We start from the raw sequence: 22,194 nt of genomic DNA, 5'->3' as shown, positions 1-22,194 counted from the left end.
TATATGCTTTTGAAATGAACGAATGGTCTCAAGAGCAAAAGCATATTTTAGTAGATAAGCAGCAATTTGGATTCTGGTATCAGAGAGCAGCATGGTGCTCTTAAGGGCTAGTCCTACAAAGTGCTGAGCATCTCTTGGGAGACCTAAGTAGCCTCAGCTCCTAGTGAAAGGAATGATGACCAAGTGGCTAGGGCACTAACCTGAGATTAAGAAAAAACTGGGTTCAAGTCCCTGTTCTGTCACAGACTTCCTTTGACACCTTGGGCAAGTCATTTAGTCTCTCTGTGCCTCAGTTCCTCCTCTGTAAAATGGGGTGTGAAGCTAAATATGTTAAAAGATTCGGAAGCACTCACATACCACAGTACTGAGAGCTATATAAACAGAACGAGGCAAATGGGGATGGAGCATGTTCAGCAGCTCATGGGAGACACATAGCACCCTGCAGGAAAAAGCCCCTAAAGCTCCATATGCAGCATTGTTTCTCTGTAAGAATCATACAAAACATGAGCATCTGAACTTGACAGCTCTGCACTGCTCCTAACAACGAGGAGTGGAATGTCTTGGATTGGGTCATAGAAAAGGTAATTTTCCCTACATTTGCAATAAGGTCTGTCTGGTTCAGCCTGACAATGGTCCCAGGTTACAATCCTGCTTGAGTATATTTTTAAATTGCTGTTACCCCGTCCTTCCTCATCCACCCCGTGCCTGCTGTTTGTTTGCCACCATTCATTAAATCACGTGTAGCTTTAGACAGTAAACTCATTGGGGCAAGGCCCATATGTCTCTCTCTCTACCATGAAGCAGCTAGCACAATTTGGGTGCCATAAAAATAACAAACAGTAGCACAAAATACAAATTATCTCTGTATTAGGGGCAACTATGCTTTTGAAAGATATGCTATAAATTTACTAATATACACAGGATAAACTCAAATAGCAGAACTCATTAATTTCTAAAATGTAATTTATTTCCACCAAATACAGCTATTTTTGGAGAGGAAGCTTCACTGCTACGGCATATTATGTTGTTCTAGCTCATGACATCACACAGTAAAATAAAAGGCTGAAATATAATCTCATCTCTAAGACTATATCAGGTCCTGAAGTGTTTTACCTGCAGAAGGTAAGTCCCACATATGTCTTAGTTATGATGGGCAATGTAGTCTAACCTGAGCTCTCTAACAAAGCTTGATCTAACTGAGGACACAGAAGAGGAATACAGCAGTGTGGAAAATCAGCTTTGTACTTTATTTCTCTAAGGGAATAACAGTAAAATTTTACCTTGTGTTATTAGAGAAGAGTTATAGGCAATGATCCAGCTGCAGGTAACCCTATATTCAGGAGCTTCACTTCATTAAACTTGTTTAACAGGTTTCTATTCCTCCAGTTAAAGCTTGCTAAGTGTAAAAAGACTTAGCTCTTAAAGTGACACAAGTCAAGGTTGTTGAGCCTAAACCTTCACATAACCCTGCCACTTGTCTCACACTGTCAAGCTTTATCTTAAAAATCTGCAGTAATGTTTTCATTATGATTATTTTAAAAAAACAAACCAAAAAAAGACACAACCTTTGCTACAGCGCAAAAAACAAAATGTCTGACTTACTCCAAGAGCCCAATGTGACAAATCGAGCATGCATTGGCTTCTGATAGGTATTAGGGCACATCCACAGATTTGTCTACAATGGATGTACAGTGAGCCAGGGAATCATGAGTGTTTTCTGTTTCACACACTTACCACAAAGGTTTGACACATAAAATCGGCTGATATGAGTTCCATAATTTTGCACAACTAATGACAATACAATACATGCCTTTTTAAGCCTAAGAACAATCTTAACTGTGTCCCTTTAAGTAAGGGGTAATCAATGGAGTTACTCCTCGTAAACACTGGTATAACAGCTGAATCTGACCCTATATTAAAATAATACTTACTTAAGAGACAAACACTTCACAAGAAGCCTCTGACCAAAATGTTCTTTGGGTACTTCTGGGACACAAAGCCGTTCGATAGGCTCCTCCTGGAATTTGTCATAGAAGCAGTCATTTACACACGGGTCATTGCTACACTCCAATTGTATCATTAAAAAGCTAAACCAGGTTCAGATTTTTTTCTTTTAAGACATAAGTAACAATTTAATCCTCAAGACTTAACTGCATGTTGCATTCACTGTTACTATAAATAAGAGCTAAGGGATTTAATTTAGGGTATCTACATAATAGGGGACTAGAGATCTATAAAGAAAAAAGGTCTTTGGAAAGTAACATCCTTGGCTAGTTCACGTGCACAAAACGTATGCTACTTGAGGCAAACTGGAATACAGTTTTATGGAAATTAAATTGAGATGATCTTATTTCCTTAGTACTTTACATCCATCGTAATTTGACTTTGTCCCACATTCCCCTTATTCCCTATGTTTTCTTTCTAGACTAGTTCACTCCACATTCACTCAAAATACCTCATCTGGTGCTGGATGCAATGCAAAAAGCTCCTTGTGTCTGTTTGACTTCCTCTGGTCATCATTTTGATGGTCAATTTCCTCATTTGGAGTTCGGTCAAGTAGGTTTGGAAGAAGAGCATCAGGAAGGGAGTTCTTCAGATCAAAAATACTGCATGCCCAGCTGCCCCGTGGAGTATCATCTATTGACATTGAACGCCTTTTAAGGTCATCCTGAGATTTAACAAATTAAATGTAATTAATAATGCAATAGGGAAGGAGTTGTATTTTTAAAACATGGCTATCAAGTAGTTTTTTACATGGCAGGGTTTTCAGGCACATTACTTGTTCATCTTGGTAACTGTTGCCATCTGGAGTCTCATCCGACTCGAAGATCTGTTTCGGGAGCCCTTTTTGCCTCTCTTTCTGTTTGTCTAATGTGTTGGGATTAAATCCGGTTCCCAGTTTGTGATATCTATTCAAAACAGAATATTTAAAGTAATTTTTATCCTTCTCAACCCCATCCCCGAATAAGCATAATTGAACATATACAGTACTATCACAGCACCATTTTAAATTATAAATCACTCCCAGAAATATTTGTTGTCATCCTTAACAGTAAGCTTGTAATGATGTGGTGGTGTTGTGTGGAAGACCCTGGTTTATTTCCCGTTCTCAGTCATTTCTTGCTCTGCATTGGACTGGGAATGATTCATGTCACTGCACAGCAATATGACTCCATTAACATACAAAACAGTACTGACTAGCTTTGAAAGGAAATCTTGTGTAGACCCAAATAACCTGGGTGGAAAATATGGTGATTGTAAAGCTGGACCTAAAGGTGGAGTGGGTTAAACTGGCTAAAAGTGTGGGGATGAACAGCTTTTGGGGTTCTATTGGGGACACAGATAACCAGGCCAGGGAAAACATGGATATCTTGAAAGCTATGGGCCAAATTCAGGTCTGATCCTATGAAGTGATGAGTAATATGATATGTGACCTCAAATTCCAATGAAATTTGAATAATACTGGCCCTGGTACTATTATGATTTATCAGTCAGGTAGACAGTGTTTTATCTGGATTATATGAATGTGCAAAGCAAAGACTCAAAAGTATTACCTTTCAATCACTGCTTAGCTGATAAAAGTAAAATTTGTTTTAATCATAGCTTCATGCAACGCTTTTTAGGATAGCTGCCTCCAGGGTAGGGTAGCAAATTATTGCAAAGATCAGCATTAAGAAAACCTATTGTTTTCTCAGACAATTAGAGAAAATGGGTTTACTATTTCCAGCACAATTAGAGCACTCACTCAAGAGAACCAAGTGCCCACCAAATGCGCTGGGCACAGAGAACTGCAAACAAAGATATTGGAATAAGCGATTTCTCCCCAGTTATATTCTGCAGGATCAGAGGGGAGACATGTCAGAAGCCCCTTTTTATAGCATCCTGCTAATCTAGATAAGAAGGGCTGGATTTAGTTCCAACCAAAGCTAGTCAATGCCACTCTAACCACTGACCCGAAGGGACTGCTTATGAGCAAGTCTGTTACTGCCCCTCTTCATGTACAGCAAGCAGTCACAATCCTGACAACCCATAGAGCAAGTGACCATACTTTGGGTTTTAAACTTGGTCCTTCCCAATTAAGCAGTCAGACTCATCTGCTTCACACACAACCCTGCAGTTCTTAGTCAGAAAAGACACCTGCTGTCTCCCACCAGTGTTTCATCTGCACTGTAGGGACTGCACTGAGGGGTCAATCTGCAAGATTCCTATCAGTTCCTGGAGGTGCAGAGCACCCTCAATTGCTAAGGGGAACTGGGAGCACTCAGCACTTCCAGGAGCTGCTCCACCCTTGTAGGATCAGGCTCTTAATGTGGGCAGCTGCCCGCCTTCCGAGGCCCCATCACCACTTTGCTCTGGCTATAGATCATACCCTCTGCAGGGGATGGGGGGCGGAGCGGGGGAGGGAAGATGTTACCTCCAGCAGTTGGTGGCTAGTATTCATCAGCTGGACCACAATTTGGGAGGGTAATTTTGTCTGTGCTACTGCTGGTCTCAAAGGGCTCAGTGATGCCTCTAGCAAGACTGAGTTGTGCCGAGGAGGGGGAGGAGGCCCACCACTTCCCCGGCAGAGGTTGGAGACGTTATGCCTTTGAAAGACACAATGTCTCTTGGGCACTCAGCATGCTAATCTGTACAGGGAGTGCGCTTCTCAGGGCAGCTACCTTGGTCCACAGGGGGGGAGTGAGAGCCAAGCCTCATCCTCACCCCAACCAGACACACCTAATTTTGTGCTACTAACCGCCAGTGGCTATGTCTATTCAGCACACTCAGTGCTGGGAGTCAGACTTGCTTGCTCCCTGTATGAGTGCGGTAGTACTCATTTACACTCACTGCACTCTTTACCTCTCTGGTGCACCCACATGGAGGGCAGCATTTAGACATGCGCATTTGGAAACAATGAAAACCTTTGTTAAATTTAGTGATGAGTGTCTGCTGGCTATGTGGGTTATGCTGCCGGAGACTAGACTATTTGCTTACAGACACTGTGAGTTAACAATATTGATTTGCATAAATTAATCAACTTATGCACAGGCTCTAAACAGTTAAATCAAAGCATTATGTAAATGTTGGTAGCGTTTAAATATTACTGAGCATTTTTAAAGTAATGTACAACTGCAAAACCTCTTTGAGCACACGATTATTACTTTAGACACCTTTACTACAGAGATGCTCACCCATCAAAAGCATACACTAAACCTTCCCCAATCTACTTTCTTTTTGTAAGAAACTGATGCTGAGAGAGTGAGAGAGAGAGATATTTCAGCTAAATGTTTATATTCCCTAATTTTTTCCTTCCGTCCAATACGAAAAGGAAGTTATCACTGATGATAATGGTCTAAATTTTCAAAAGTGACTAATGGATTTTTGGTGCTTCAGATTCTGGGCATGGAATACCAGATACCTTAGAAGGGCCTGATTTTCAGAACATGTGGAGCATCCACTTCATTTGGTTTAGGAAGCCAATATGGAGAGGCACCCAAAATCCTAGTCACTTTTGAAATGTAGGGCTGTAGTTATTATCCAGTTTGCTCATACCAGAATCCACCTTGAAAGATCAAGACATTAAATCAAAAAGATAACTATCACATTGTAACTTACTTTCTGTTCACAATTGCCCAATCTTCTGTGTAACTTCTTACACAATCCCTCACATGAGGGTCCATTTCACTGTAAAAGAATAAGATAATCTCTTCAAATCACAAAAACTTGATTTTTCTAATGACACATTGACTTTTCACTTCATAATATATTAAAATACAACCTTTTTCATACATCTGGAAGAAGTTATTACAAAAGAAATATTTGGCCACCACCTCGCAATCACTTATACCCCAAGCAGCTCCTTTGAACTCAGTGGTGTCCACTTCCATACGAAAAGATACATGTGTTTGCAGATCAGGCCTGCAGTTTTCTGCACCTTACCTCTCTTCGGGTACAGCTGACACAAGAGTCCTACATTCTCGAGGACTATACACAACTTCAATATCATCTGCAGGAAATTCAAGCAAGTCCCTCAAAGGACCGGAATCCATTGTAAGCGGATGAGTAATAAGGTAATCTTCCAAATCCACTGGATCCACAGCTTCCGTAAGTGGAACCTAAGAGAAGCCAAGCCACAGGAGAGTTTTTAATGAGAAAAATCAAACGCAAGTCTTATTTTCTACTGCACTTTTAATATATGGAAATATACCTATCTCATAGAAAAGACGGTTACTCACCTTTGTAACTGTTGTTCTTCGAGATGTGTTGCTCACATCCATTCCAGTTAGGTGTGCGCGCCGCGCGTGCACGTTCGTCGGAAACTTTTTACCCTAGCAACTCCAGTGGGCCGGCAGGTCGCCCCCTGGAGTGGCGCCGCCATGGCGCCCAATATATATCCCTGCCGGCCCGCCCGCTCCTCAGTTCCTTCTTGCCGGCTACTCCGACAGTGGGGAAGGAGGGCGGGTGTGGAATGGATGTGAGCAACACATCTCGAAGAACAACAGTTACAAAGGTGAGTAACCGTCTTTTCTTCTTCGAGTGATTGCTCACATCCATTCCAGTTAGGTGACTCCCAAGCCATACCTAGGCGGTGGGGTCGGAGTGAGAAGTCGCGGCCCGGAGCACTGCAGTTCCGAAGGCCGCATCCTCCCTCGACTGCTGGACCAGGGCGTAGTGGGAAGCAAAGGTGTGGACCGATGACCAGGTCGCTGCCCGACAGATCTCCTGGATGGGCACACGGGCTAGGAAAGCCAGCGACGACGCCTGCGCCCTGGTAGAATGCGCAGTCACACGGCCCGTAGGGACATGGGCCAAGTCATAACAAGTCCTGATACAGGACGTAACCCAAGAGGATATCCTCTGGGAGGAGATAGGAAGACCTTTCATACGATCTGCTACCGCCACGAAAAGTTGGGGGGATTTTCGGAAGGGCTTAGTCCTCTCTATGTAGAACGCGAGAGCCCTACGGACATCCAGCGAGTGGAGCTGCTGCTCCCTGCCTGAGGAGTGAGGTTTTGGGAAAAAAACCGGAAGGAAAATCTCTTGGTTGATATGAAAGGCTGAGACCACCTTGGGCAGAAAAGCAGGGTGTGGCCTCAGCTGCACCTTATCCTTGTGGAAGACCGTATATGGGGGGTCTACCACCAGAGCTCGGAGCTCCGACACCCGTCTAGCTGAGGTGATAGCCACTAGAAAGGCAGTTTTCCAAGAGAGGTAGAGCAGGGAGCAAGTAGCTAACGGCTCAAAGGGGGGCCCCATGAGCCGGGACAACACCAGGTTAAGATCCCAGGTTGGAGCAGGGGGACGGACGTTAGGGAATAAACGTTCCAGCCCTTTAAGGAATCTCGACACCGTCGGGTGAGAAAAAACGGAGCGACCGTCCGCACCCGGGTGAAAGGTGGAGATAGCTGCTAGGTGGACTCGCAACGACGATAAGGCCAGACCTTGCCCTTTGAGGGACAAAACGTAGTCTAAGATTTCGGATACCGAAACTTCCATAGGGCGGAGATTTCTCTCTACGCACCAACAGGAGAAGCGCTTCCATTTCGCTGAATATGTGGCTCTTGTGGACGGTTTCCTACTGCTCAAGAGCACCTCTCTCACAGGCGTAGAGCAGCGCAGCTCAGAACCAGTCAGGCACGCAGGAGCCACGCCGCCAGGTGCAGCGACTGCAGGTCTGGGTGACAGAGGGTCCCGTGGTCCTGGGTAATCAGGTCCGGATGAAGGGGCAGGGGAACTGGGTCGGCTATGGCCAAGTCCAGCAGCATGGTGTACCAGTGCTGCCTGGGCCACGCCGGGGCCACCATGATCACGAGAGCCCTGTCCCTGCGCACCTTCAGGAGGACCTTGTGGACCAGAGGGAACGGGGGAAATGCATAGTACAGGTGGGTCGACCACTGGATGAGGAAGGCATCCGCTATCGACCCCGGCTCCCTGCCCTGAAAGGAGCAGAACGCTTGGCACTTCCTGTTCCCCTTGGACGCGAAGAGGTCCACCCGGGGATAACCCCACCTCCGGAAAATGGAGAGAGCGACGTCCGGGCGAAGGGACCACTCGTGTGACAGGAAGGATCTGCTCAATCGATCCGCCAGCGTGTTCCGTACTCCGGGAAGGAAGGAAGCCCTGAGGTGAATGGAGTGGGCTACGCAAAAGTCCCAGAGTCGTATCGCCTCGAGGCACAGGGAGGAGGACCTGGTGCCGCCCTGCTTGTTGATATAATACATGGTCGTCGTGTTGTCCGTGAACACGGCTACACAACGACCCTGAAGCTGATGACAAAACGTTTGGCAAGCAAGGCGGACCGCTCTCAACTCCCTCATGTTGATGTGTAGCCCCACCTCCTCCTGGGACCATAGGCCCTGCGTCCGCAGGGTCCCTAGGTGGGCCCCCCAGCCTAGATCTGAGGCATCCGTTGTCAGGGATACCGAGGGCTGAGACGGGTGAAAGGGAAGACCCGCACACAATACGGACTGGTCCAACCACCAGCCGAGGGAATCTAAGACCTTCTGGGGGATTGTGATTAACATGTCTAACGGTTGCCTTGGCCTGTAATGACTGATAAGCCACAGCTGGAGAGGCCTCATGCGGAGCCGAGCGTAGTCGGTCACAAAAGTGCACGCCGCCATGTGGCCTAACAGGGTTAGACATGTCCTCACTGACGTCAACGGGGCTGACCGCAAGCGTTGAACGATCGCCGCCATGGTCTGGAACCGCTGCCGAGGCAGCGAGGCCCTGCCCACAGTGGCGTCCAGGACGGCCCCGATAAATTCCACCCTTCTGAGTGGGCCTCAGGGTGGACTTGTCTGTGTTTATCAAGAGGCCCAGACTCGCAAACATGCCGGTGATCACGCGGACATGGCTGTTCACCTGCTGTTCCGACGTGCCCCGAATCAACCAATCGTCCAGATAAGGGAACACGTGGACACGGTTGCGCCGAAGATGCGCCACGACAACTGCCATGCATTTTGTAAACACCCTCGGGGCCGTGGACAGGCCAAACGGGAGGACCGCAAATTGATAATGACGAGCCCCCACAACGAAGCGGAGGAAGCGTCTGTGGCGTGGCCAAATGGCAACGTGGAAATACGCGTCCTGCATGTCGAGGGCGGCGTACCAGTCTCCCGGATCCAGGGATGGAATAATGGTCCCCAGGGATACCATGCGGAACTTCAACTTCACGAGGTATTTGTTGAGCTCTCGCAGGTCGAGGATAGGCCTGAGGCCCCCCTTGGCCTTGGGGATCAGAAAATAGCGGGAATAAAACCCCTTGCCTTTCTCGTTTTCGGGAACCGCCTCTATAGCTCCTTTGCTGAGGAGCGTCTGCATCTCCTGCCGAAGGAATTGCTCGTGAGAGGGGTCCCTGAAGAGGGACGAGGAAGGAGGGCGGGAAGGAGGAAACGAAACAAACTGCAGGCGGTACCCCGTCTGCACCACGCTTAAGACCCAGCGGTCCGATGTTATTTGGGACCACGCCGGGAGGAAAAACGAAAGGCGGTTGGAAAACGGGGGGGAAGGATCCATAGGGGAAACTGTTACTGCGCCCTCGAGCGCACCTTCAAAATGAAGGCTTAGGACCAGGCGGGGGTTTTGAGGAGCCTTGGTTCTGCCCCCCTTGGTTCCCCGACTGCCTGCGCCTCCCGTTCCTGCCGCGGCGCCTGTAAAGGTCCTGCCGCTGGCGGAACTGGGAAAACGGCCTGCGTTGTTGTTGTTGTTGTTGTTGCGGCCGGAAGGATCTACGCTGCGTCACGGGAGTGTGCATCCCGAGGGACCGCATAACGACTCGGTTGTCTTTCAGACTCTTGAGTCTGGGGTCTGTTTTGTCAGAAAATAGGCCCTGGCCTTCGAAAGGAAGGTCTTGTATAGTATGCTGGAGTTCCGGCGGAAGGCCGGAAACCTGCAGCCAGGAGATGCGACGCATCGTAACTCCTGACGCAAGGGTACGGGCAGCCGAGTCCGCAGCGTCCAAGGAGGCTTGCAAGGCCGTGTGTGCGACCTTCTTGCCCTCGTCCAAGATGGCCGTGAACTCTTGGCGAGCATCCTGTGGCAGCAGCTCCTTAAATTTGTCCACTGCCACCCAGGAATCAAAGGCATATCTGCTCAGCAGGGCCTGCTGGTTGGAGACCCTGAGCTGCAGCGCCCCAGCCGAATACACCTTACGGCCAAGGAGGTCCATCCGCCTGGCCTCTCTGGACTTGGGGGCCGGAGCCTCCTGGCCGTGACGCTCCCTATCGTTCACCGATTGCACTACCAGTGAACCGGGAGTGGGGTGAACATGTAGATATTCATAGCCCCTAGAAGGGGCCATGTACTTTCTCTCGACTCCTTTCGCTGTCGGAGGGATGGAGGCCGGGGACTGCCAGATAGTATTGGCATTGGCCTGGATGGTCCGTATAAAGGGCAGGGCGACCCTGGTGGGAGCATCAGAAGAGAGGATGGTAACAATTGGGTCCTCTATCTCCAAGACCTCCTCTGCCTGCAGATTCAGGTTTTGAGCCAATCGCCTGAGGAGGTCCTGGTGCGCCCTAAGATCCAGCGGGGGGGGGACTGTTGGAGGAGGTACCCGCCACCGCCTCATCCGCGGAGGAGGATGATGAGACCCCAGGCACAATAGTGTCCAACTGAGGGTCTTCCTCAGCCCTCGCCTCTGTCTCCGGAGCCACAGCGGAGTCCTGCTGTTTGGACCCTTCGTCCCCTTCCGGGGAGGGAGGGGGGCGAGACAAGGAGGCTTCAGGGGCCCTACGCTCCGCAGTCGCCGGCCTAGCAGGGAGCTGCTGGGGGCCCTGGGCCTGATGGTACGCCCAGGGTGTCCAGAATCCCCACTGTTGAGGGCCTTGGTCCTGCAGCGGCGGATCAGCAAACAGCGCCGCCTGCCGGTCGGTGCCCAGCGCATAGCCGCTGTCCGCCTGGGAGGATACGGACGGCTGCCTCGAGGGCCACGGTGGGGCCGACCCTGGATAGTACGGGTCTGCGCGGGCCGGCACGGAGGATCGTCTCGGTGCCGGGGACCGGTGCCGGGAGTCATATCGGTGCCGGGAGCGGGACCGGGACCGGGATCTGTCACGGTGCCGGGCGCCGCTTCGGTGCCGGGCGCCGCTTCGGTGCCGGGACCTGCCACCAGCTCGGTGCCGGGAGGTCGACCGGGACCTGCCACCAGCTCGGTGCCGGGAGGTCGAGCGAGATCGGGACCGGGACCGGGATCTGCCACCAGCTCGGTGCCGGGAGGTCGACCGGTGCGGCGAGTAGCGTCGGGACCTGCTCCTGGAGTCGCGGTGCCGGTGTCGGCTGGAGCCTGACCGTGACCGTCTCGATGCCGACCGGTGCCGCGAGTGCGACCGGTACCGCTGAGGGGAGCGGTGCCGGGACTGCGAGCGGCGTCGGGATCTGGAGCGCCCAAGACGTCGGGACCTGGATCGCGAACGACTGTCTGTGGGCGGTGCCGACATCATGGGCTTGCCTCTGGACGCGACCCGCACCGGAGGTACCGGGGGTGGCAGCCGAGTAGGCTCCGTCAGGGCAATAAGGTCCCGAGCCGAGGCGAAGGTCTCCGGTGTGGATGGGACCACTATCTCAACCCCAGATCTCATGGGGGAGCTCGGCGGCACCGGACTCAACGGACCCGCCGGGCCCGGAGTCAACGGTGCTAACGGTGCCGGCGGCGCCGCGGCCGATGTCGAGGCCGGGCGCTCTAGCCGGGTCTGCCTGGCCGGAGTATTAGACTTCGACGGCCTTGGCTCTGGCTCCAGTGCCGGAGAGGGTCGGTGCCGAGGAGTCTTCTCGGTGCCGGAGCGATCCGGTGCCGGTGCCGATACCACGACCTGCGAAGCCGTCGGGTCAAGTGCCGCCTCCATCAGGAGAGTTCGGAGCCTTTGATCCCTCTCCTTCTTTGTCCTCGGCTTAAAGGCCTTACAGATGCGGCACTTGTCAGATCTGTGCGATTCCCCGAGGCACTTCAGGCACGCTTCGTGGGGATCGCTGGTAGGCATGGGCTTCTTGCAGGCCGCACACTGCTTGAAGCCCGGCGAACCAGGCATGAGCCCGGTGCCGGGTGCCGGGAAGGGCTAAGCCCCCGGCGAAGAAGTACTTTACAACTAATTAACTTAACTATCAACTTAACAGACTATTTAACAACTGTAATAGAACTAGAGAATAACAATAGATAACGATAGATAACTAGGAGAGCTAGGGACGTGGAGGACAGCTATGCCGCGCTCCACAGTTCCAACGACCGACACGGCGGTAAGAAGGAACTGAGGAGCGGGCGGGCCGGCAGGGATATATATTGGGCGCCATGGCGGCGCCACTCCAGGGGGCGACCTGCCGGCCCACTGGAGTTGCTAGGGTAAAAAGTTTCCGACGAACGTGCACGCGCGGCGCGCACACCTAACTGGAATGGATGTGAGCAATCACTCGAAGAAGAACTGGAAGGGACCCTGAAGGGTCATGGAGTCCAGCCCCCTGTCTTCACTAGCAGGACCAAGTACTGATTTTGCCCCAGATCCCTAAGTGGCCCCCTCAAGAATGGAACTCACAACCCTGGGTTTAGCAGGCCAATGCTCAAACCACTGAACAATCCCTCCCCCAGATTGACCTTCCAACTAAAACAGCAGCTTGCCCTACTGCCAGATTGCAGTTAGTCTTAACCAACATACAGTATGAAGCTAATTTTCACACCTCCTGGTATGTATATTATGCTAATCATTATAGTATCACTGACATTGCTTCTACCACATTTTCAGTAAGAGCTGGAAATTCATTAGTTTAACTCAAAAGTAAATCTCACATTTTATTACCGGTGGTCTGTCACTTTCTCTTTGATTACTGACAAATCTGGACTAACCACCAAAGGTCACTCTCTGTCTCAAGGGACACACAGAACTCATTTACCCTGGGGAATGCAAATACAGTTGCTAAATCAGTATAAACTGTGAAGGGAGCACCCCCATAAAAGCTAACACTGTCTCCATGTAAATGTCTTCTCTCGGAAATGCAAAATATAATCTATTCTTCCCCCTCAAAGAGTCCCAGAGATTTATACAGAAGAATCAATTGGATCTGTTTGCTATGCACTAAATCCTGTAGTCTTTTCCCCAGCTCCCCAAAGGAGTTTTACTTGTGTAAGATCTGTAGAACTTGCCCCAACCACAGCAACATGAATGGCAGATTCCAACAAGTGGCTTGACACCATGTGATCTCCAAAATTAATAGTGTTCCATACCCCAACACGACCAGATAGTGTAGGCCCAAAAATGTGCCTGACCTGAAAATTGTTATAACCTGGATATGAAACGTACTCTGTATTAAAAAGAATGATTCCTCACAGATTCTCAAAATGGAAAAGTCTCCAAAATGAAAGCTACCTGCCTCTGCTGGTCTATTCTGCACTATATCCTGTTCTGTACAGGTTCTTATATCACACTTATCATCATAGTACCTGAGTGCCTTCCAGCAGTGCACACCAACTAGTTTTTTTTAATGCATATGCAAACCCCACATGGCTAAGGGGTTTTTTTGGGGGGGGACACAAGCTGGACCCACTGTCAACACCCACAGAGTATGTCTACACTGCAATGTAAGCCCAGGCTCAGACTCAGGCTTCAGCCTAAACCCCTCTTCCATCTTCGACTCAGGCTCAGACGCAGGGACCTAGAACCACATGAGGATGGAGGGTTTGAGCTCAAATCAAACTGAGACCCAGGGCTCAAGCACTATTGCTTTGCAATGTAGCCACCCTCCCCCAGACTCAGGTCCTGAGAGTCCACCAAAAGTATCCCACAATCCCACGGGCCAACTTCCTCTGTCCTCAAGAATCACCAAGCGACTTAACAGAAATGGAAGCAAGCCCCCTTTCTGTAGTGCAGCAGCTCAGCAAGTCAGCGTTCAATTCTTCCTTTTTTTTCCTAACCGCTGAGCTGCAAACACACCTTTGGAGAACCTTCTGAGTTTGCAATGGAGATTGACCAGAAGCAGTCCTCCGCAAAGCACCCTGCTTCACAGCCAGATTGTGGTTAATCTCAGGTCCGAGGCCAGCAAAACAGTGGACAGCAGTAAGAGTACCAGGAATGACCACACCAGGAATGACGAGGAATGACCAGCTATTGGCAAAGAAGCTGGCAGTGTTGGGAATTTACTGGACTGGTAACCAGTACAGGGAACAAATTAAGCAGCTCAGGACCAGTACCAGAAAATCAGGGACCAGAACTGCACCTTGGGCAAATCACAGACATCATGCCCATTTTATGAGGCATTTGACCAGGTGCTGGGCAGTACACTGAGCACAGAGCCAACGGTGCTGCATGATGACCTGGTTAGCAAGGATGGCGATTTGCCAGGCCCAGAATCCAGCATGGGAACTGATAGGAGCCAGCAGCAGGTGCCAAATGAAGTTGGTGAAGTGACTCTGCTGCTGACACCAGTCCCAGAGGAAGCTTTGCCACAGGAGCAGCTGCAGCGTATCCCAGGGCTGTACTCTGAGCCACTTTTTGACGCTCTCCTCTGTATGCCTCCTCGCCCAGCTTCAAGAAACAGCCCACTGTGGAACTGGCATCAGAAACAGAAGCTGCCCCAGAGCCTGGTATGTTTATTAATACATAAATGGGAGAGGTCTCCATTCTATGAACCAATGTAAAAGTTATTACAAGCCCAGGCTAGCAACATATATCTGCTGCTGATGGATTAATGCCAGGGCCTTGGTGTTCCCCAAGCCTACCTGTCCACTTCCATCATGTGGAATTCAAAATGGCTACTGGGAAATGCAAACAGTAAAAAAAGCCTTGAAAAGTGAATTTTTACTGGAAAGGCACAGATCTTTCCTGTTTGTTAAAAATAATAGTCTTATGTTGCCATGCCTGTAAGGACGCTACTCTGTAACCACTCAGCGGCGTAGCTCTAACGTGCCGCCTGAAAACAGTGAACTGGGGGAGCCACGGACTATGGAAATGTGTTCCATTTACAAATCTGTTTTGCAATTTTCAGAAAAATAAAAAGCAGCTGTGTTTTTTAACTTACCATTGTCTCTGCACTTCTTTCACTGTGATAAATGTGGCTGTGTACAGGGAGCTTCTGTGATCTGAAGCAGCCCTCTATATACTGAAGTTCAGTTTTCAACAGTAACATTTCATGTCCTTGAAATTCCAAAAGGATATTTTCTGCTCTGACACTAACTTTGTGTGTCTTGTCCTATTCCAAGGCCCTTTGCCCTCTACAGCCTGTAGCACCTTCACAGCTCCCCCACACTGCAGCAGAAGCCCAGGCCAATACACCTTTACAGACCGTTCCAAGAGGAAGTGTTTCCATGATGAACTTGTGGTTGAAGTTCTGGACAGGGCCAACAAGCAGGCCCAGTATCAAAGACAGAGAGACTGACAGTGAGAGGAAAGGCATGGGCAAGAAGAGAGGGGAAAGGCTCAGGCTGGCCGCGCAGCTTAAGGACATGGTTTCGGCGCAGGAGCAGGCACTTCCTGGAACAGGAATGGCAGCTAAGGGAGGATGCCAGAGCTCAGCAGAAAGAACTACTGGAGCAGCTGCTATCACCAATGGTCAAAAGAGCACTGGCTCCTGTTGCACCTACACCACAGCCTGAGTCCCCTGCATGGTACCTTGGGATGCAGTCCAGGAAAACCTTGGACAACTCCATGCCTGGGTGGTCCACGCAGTCAGACCTTATGAGTAGCTGGGCAGGGCAACTGTGTCCCATGCAGTCTTCCATATTGACCCCCGCCCCTTGGATGCCTCCACTCTCCTCCCCTGGTGCCAAGCAGACAGCAAACATGGAAAGGAGAATGGGGGCCAGGGGACATGAAACAGTAGTGGCTCTGTCTTACAGATGGGTTGCATTTGTTCATGCACTTTTTTTGAGGTTCTGTTGTTACTGGTGTTTTGGTGTGGAAATGGCAGCTGGTCTGCCTGGAAAGGGGTTAATGTACTTTTCTAATAATTGTTTATAAAAAGTGTACTGCTATCATTGCACCACCTCTTACAATGTGAATTTCAGATAATAAAGGTGAACACGTGATCAGGGACAATTGGGAATTTGTATATAAACACTGTTTCTCAGTACAATTAGTTACATCAATCCATACATCAATCACTTCCTTACATCAATTCATACTGTGAATCAGCCTTCCTCTAACCCCCATGTGATAAATGGTCAGGTCATTCATAAGTATGTTACATGGCAATCAACCCCTCAAGCACTGAAACCCCTCTCAAGCAATCAATCCCTGTCCCCCACAAGCACATTCATAAAAGCTACTATTCCCCCCTCTTCCACTGGCCCATGCAAGTCCCTAATGAAGCAACATAAAGCATCTCTAACTTCTATTGCCCAGGTGCATCCAGCTCCAGCTGTGGTAGGTGAACTTTGTGGCTGAGTGTACTCACTCTGCCACCACTTTACCCACAGCTGATCTTCCAGCACCAAACCGGTGGCAACAGACCTGTAACAATCATGGGTAGCCAGCTTCCAGACAGCTATAGCAACTCGTTTCTGGGGAGGCATGGCTGCCCTCAGACACAAGTCTTTATGCTGGAGGGTTGGGGCAAGCTGCTCACAGAGCTCCAGAAATGTAGTTTTCTTCATGCAAAAGCTCTGGATCCACTGCTGGTCATCCCAGGTCTGCAAGAGGATGTTGTCCCCCAGACCATGCTTATGGTCTAAATAAGCATTGGTTTATGTAGGGGGCATCAGCAGATATACCAAGTGTATCTATTTAACACTTGTGCAAGTGGCTACATGTGGCATAGCTGTATGTAGTATGCTATTTGGATAATTAGGAATTCTTCCATGGACTGTATATAGCTGTACAGAAGGGTCGAGCTATTAAATAACTAACTAAATTGGTATGTATATAATGCTGTGCATCCAAAGACCTCAAAGCACTTCATGAAGGGTGAATAAGTGCTATTTTCTCTTTTTTACACATTGGGAAATTGAGGCACAGAAAATTTAAATAACTGGGGCACGGTCACAGAATGAGTCAGTGACACAGCTGGGAATAAAACTGAGGTTTCCTGTTTCTCAGTCCAGAACCCTATCCATCGTACAATCCTGGTTCCCCTAGGCACTACTAAAATAAACCTGTATGCAGGAAGAAGAAAGGTTATTAGAGTTTCTGGTTGTTCTCAGGAGCAGCATACCAGGGGTAAAGTCAAGGTTGTTTGAATGATCATTTTATATAAACACACACACACACACACAAAAACAAAAATTTCAGTTTAAAATGTGCTATCCTTTCTTTTGCCCTCCACCTGCACACTGGCAGTTTCAAACTTCATATACCCTAAGGTGAAGGGATGGTGAAGGGGGGAGGGATAGCTCAGTGGTTTGAGCATTGGCCTCCTAAACCCAGGGTTGTAAATTCAATCCTTGAGGGGGCCATTTAGGGATCTGGGGCAAAAATCTGTCAAGGGATTGGTCTTGTTTTGAGCAGGGGGACTGGACTAGATGACCTCCTGAGGTCCCTTCCAACCCTGATATTCTAAGGTGCACTGTCCCAGAGCACCTAACATTTGAACAAAAAGTTCTACCATTAAGTTACATGTGTGCACAGCTTGACAGAGCAGCCCCTCTTTCTCATTTCCTCCCCATTTTTCTAAATTCCTCTCCCTCAAAAATTGTAGCAGGGAAGAAAACATCACTGTACAGTTGCAGCTGGAGACTGGCCACACTGCACAATATATATCAGTACCATGCAGAATAACTCAAAATATGTGATATATGTAAGGATTTAGTCATGGTTGTAGGGGAGATGCAAAATTTGAATTTCCTGACTTCTATGCACATAAAACCTCAACCACAGTACTCCAGTAATGTAGGTTTCTTATATTTAATAGAACAAAAAAACTACTACCCACATGATTGAAGGACTTCATCCTGAAAAATGCCAAAGGACCTACTGGGCACCTGCCAGTACTACTGAACTCAGTGGGAACTGTGGGTGCTCCACATGTTTCCGGACTAAGCACAAGGTTAGGCTTAACAGTTTTTCCACTATGGCTCTTCAGATGCCTTGCACCGTGGAGATGTAAATAAACATAAAAGTCAAACCCAGAAGCCTAGTATTAGTCAAACCATCTGTGCAGCCAAAAATACTGTCTAGCACTTAAGTAAACAGACCAAACATAAACTCATGGTTATAAAGAGGAACTAGTTCATGTTAGACTACTGGCAGATACACGGAAAGTGCATTGTTTTAAGCTTTAGCTATTTGTGGGGTAAAAAGTGAAGAAAGAGGAAGGAGAAGTAGAGATGAGCAAACTCATCTATACAAAATAAGTATCAACCCAAATCCCACCAGAAGTTTAACTGAACCAGGATAGACTCTTTTATGAAGTTCTTAAAAGTTCACATAACTTTTCTTTTGCACTGTTTTTCCACTGTTACACATCTCTGCAGTCTTGGTTCTGGCCAGGAACAGAAACAATGCACAAGTGGCTGTTCTCATGGTATTTCCAATTTGACCCTGAGCAGAAGCACCGCACACCAAATGACCTTGTTTCTCCTAAGATTTCTGGACCACATATGCAGACCCAAATAGTCTGGATAATTCAGATAAGCTCTGGATGAGCATCTCAAATTTTGGTCACTTATCCAACCCAAACCTCTAAACCTTATCATCTTAGGCCACACCACTCCCACTGAGATGAAGAACCTGTTTTATCGGTCCAATAATTTGAGGCTACAGAGCTGGTTCAATTTCAGATGACCCTGAGGAAAATTGTGATGCAACCAACAGATGACTACTGATGGCTTATCAGGACATTATTATACTTTCTTTATGACTCATCAACTCCACAGATCATCTTGGCCTACAGCTGAAGTGAGGATAAATGACAAGCACTCTGTGATAAAAATCCCATGCAACATCACATAGCCAAGTGTTTTGAAATCTTACACTGCAGTCACTCAAGAAACAAAGGAAGAAGCCATGATGTCCAAATCAGTGGACTTTTTTCAAGCCATTAGACAGTTTGATAAATTCTCAATGTCCCCATCTGGAAAGAGAGTTGAGTATTATTCACTCCAAGACAGCAAGAAATTTTTATTGTACTTTATGGATAAGACCATTCTAATTCAGTCTGAACTTTGATTTCTGTGGGAACACAGCCAGTGTCTTCTCTATTTAAGTTTTGGTCAGTTCCTCTCACCGAGGATCCAAAGGCACTAGCAGATCTTTGGACAAACACATTCATGTTCAACCTCTCTCCTTCCTGGCTGGTAAAGTCTAATGGAGAAATAATAGGCTATTATTATAAGAGATTCAACAATTCTCTTTAGGTGGGCACAGTGCCAGCTTCTAGTAAAGAGGTGGTTAGTAGCCCTTTCCTCAAGAAGCCACATCTGGATATTGATAATCTTGCCAACAACAACCTTGGAGGTAAAATCCAGGCCTCACTGAAGTCAATGGCAAAATTTCCATTACTGGTCTCTAATCTTCCTTTATCTTTTTTAGAGACGGTGGTGTCGACACAACTCTGGCTGTCGCTGCACTTCTCAGATTTCTTTCACCCAGGTCAGTGCAAGTGCCAGAGTTCAGTAAAACTAGCAATAGAGAAGAAGCAAGTAAGCATCCACGTTGTTTCTTTGAGACCGATCAGCTACCTTTGATAACACTGACTATGTTGTCTTGCACAGATGATCAAAATTGTACTTGAGTGTCTCCGTTCCTTTTTTCTGAAAGGACTCAGAAAGTAGTGTTAGGTGACTGCTCATCTGGCCCAAAGATTCTCACATACTTTGTCATCCCCACCTCTTCAATGTGTACATGAGGCTGTTGCAGTGCTATGGGTTTCCAGTATTCAGTTGACACTTTACATCTCTGGTCTATCAGACCCAGTTGGTGAAGTTAATCAATTTACCATACTGTCTTGCTGGGACTGAGTCTTAGATGAGGTCAAACAGTCTGAAACTCAATCCAGACTGATTATGCTGGTAAAATGCAGGAACCAACCAGAAGAAATGGCAGAGTTGATAACAGTTCCCTCCACTGGGGCAGGCTGCCACTGTTTTGTTACTCCAGCTCAGAATCTAGGGGTCCTGTTGTTGGGTCCAAGTAGCTGCAGTGGCCTGAGAGTCCTTCTGTATGTCCAACCAGTGATGGGGCCAAGAATTTTTCTTGGCATTTACACTTGGCCAGAAGGTTGCAAAATGTTCCCTCTGATGTGAACCTTGGCCATGAAATGAATGGCATTACAGCTGAGATGGAGACAGCCCATGAAGGGGCAGCCTTATTCAGCATGTGACCCAGTACTCATTTAAGTCAATGGAATGCTGTCCATTGATATTGACTTCAATGGGCACTGGATCAGGCCTTTATAGCTCAGGTTTTCAATACTGATGTCTCAAAATATGTACAGTGATGCCTGCCCTGAGATCCACCTACAACAGTTCACCTCATGTCTCAAGAGACCTCCAATGTTCCAGCGTGGTTTGCTTGACCCGTATTTAAAGCATATCAATTTTTGCTGATCCCTGGGATAGTTGCTCAAGACATACTTCGTTCCATTTTGATCCCTAAAGTCAAATTCTGTCATCCTTACTCACAGCAAGCAGTACCTTACTCTGCAAGTAACCCCACTGAAATTAATATGGATAAAATGCTACTCATGGACTAAGGTGCTACTTAGTGTGAGTAAAGGTGGTATAACCTGGCCCCTAAATAAGAGGTTGTACATTATATAGATAAACTGCAGCTCCTACAATGCAGACAGTACAAAAGAAATCACTCGGAGCTGGCTCTTTTCCAGGGCTGGGCCAATAAAGTCTTTATCTTCCTGAATCAAGCACATCACTTGTAAGTAAATACTCTGCATATATTTTTAATCTGCCCATACACACACACCACTTGCCTGCTTAACTAAGGCCATGTCTACATCTAAAATTTTGCAGCGCTGGTTGTTACAGCTGTATTAGTACAGCTGTATAGGGCCAGCGCTGCAGAGTGGCCACACTTACAGCAACCAGCGCTGCAAGTGGTGTTAGATGTGGCCACACTGCAGCGCTGCTGGGCGGCTTCAAGGGGGGTTCGGGGAACGCGAGAGCAAACCGGGAAAGGAGACCAGCTTCGCCGCGGTTTGCTCTCGCGTTCCCCGAACCACCCTGCAAACCGCAGGGAAGGAGACCTGCTTGTTCGGGGAACGCGAGAGCAAACCGCGGCGAAGCTGGTCTCCTTTCCCGGTTTGCTCTCTCGTTCCCCGAACCCCCGAGCAAGCAGGTCTTCTTCCCTGCGGTTTGCAGGGTGGTTCGGGGAACGCGAGAGCAAACCGCGGCGAAGCTGGTCTCCTTTCCCGGTTTGCTCTCTCGTTCCCCGAACCCCCGAGCAAGCAGGTCTCCTTCCCTGCGGTTTGCAGGGTGGTTCGGGGAACGCGAGAGCAAACCGCGGCGAAGCTGGTCTCCTTTCCCGGTTTGCTCTCGCGTTCCCTGAACCACCCTGCAAACCGCAGGGAAGAAGACCTGCTTGCTCGGGGGTTCGGGGAACGAGAGAGCAAACCGGGAAAGGAGACCAGCTTCGCCGCGGTTTGCTCTCGCGTTCCCCGAACCACCCTGCAAACCGCAGGGAAGGAGACCTGCTTGCTCGGGGGTTCGGGGAACGAGAGAGCAAACCGGGAAAGGAGACCAGCTTCGCCGCGGTTTGCTCTCGCGTTCCCCGAACCACCCTGCAAACCGTAGGGAAGGAGACCTGCTTGTTCGGGGAACGCAACAGCAAACCGGGGAAGGAGACCAGCTTCGCCGTGGTTTGCTCTCGCGTTCCCCGAACCACCCTGCAAACCGCAGGGAAGGAGACCTGCTTGCTCGGGGGTTCGGGGAACGAGAGAGCAAAGCAGGGAAGGAGACCAGCTTCGCCGCGGTTTGCTCTCGCGTTCCCCGAACCACCCTGCAAACCGTAGGGAAGGAGACCTGCTTGTTCGGGGAACGCGATAGCAAACCAGGGAAGGAGACCAGCTTCGCCGCGGTTTGCTCTCGCGTTCCCGGAACCACCCAGCAAACCTCAGGGAAGGAGACCTGCTTGCTCGGGGTTCGGGGAACACGAGAGCAAGCTGGGGAAGGAGACCAGTTTGATTACCAAAGGCTTCCTCAGGTATGCTGGGATACCTGCTTATTCCACGGAGGTCAAGAAAAGCGCTGGTAAGTGTCTATACTTGATTACCAGCGCAATCCAGCGCTGGATCCTCTACACCCGAGACAAAACGGGAGTACGGCCAGCGCTGCAAACAGGG

General features: G+C 48.7%; 1 protein-coding gene across 12 annotated transcripts in view; it reads right to left on the bottom strand.

Moving 5' to 3' along the window:
- The window catches only part of DOCK7 (dedicator of cytokinesis 7), a 160,585-nt gene that overhangs the window by 111,845 nt on the left and 26,546 nt on the right, over positions 1-22,194 (bottom strand). For 11 of the 12 annotated variants that reach the window (XM_030572523.1, XM_030572524.1, XM_030572530.1 and 8 more), the window contains exons 3-7: positions 5,923-6,098; positions 5,599-5,667; positions 2,780-2,909; positions 2,456-2,668; positions 1,932-2,017 (exon numbers count right to left, since the gene is read on the bottom strand). In XM_030572523.1, the coding sequence (XP_030428383.1) occupies positions 1,932-2,017; positions 2,456-2,668; positions 2,780-2,909; positions 5,599-5,667; positions 5,923-6,098 (674 nt within the window). Of the gene's footprint in view, positions 1-1,931; positions 2,018-2,455; positions 2,669-2,779; positions 2,910-5,598; positions 5,668-5,922; positions 6,099-22,194 lie in introns of those variants that run through there. The other variant, XM_030572534.1, reaches the window with a different exon arrangement.

This window comes from Gopherus evgoodei, chromosome 8, assembly GCF_007399415.2.
Source record: "Gopherus evgoodei ecotype Sinaloan lineage chromosome 8, rGopEvg1_v1.p, whole genome shotgun sequence".
Lineage (NCBI taxonomy): Eukaryota > Metazoa > Chordata > Testudines > Testudinidae > Gopherus > Gopherus evgoodei.
Note: the sequence above shows the minus strand (reverse complement) of the source record. Positions and strands in the feature narration are given on the sequence as shown.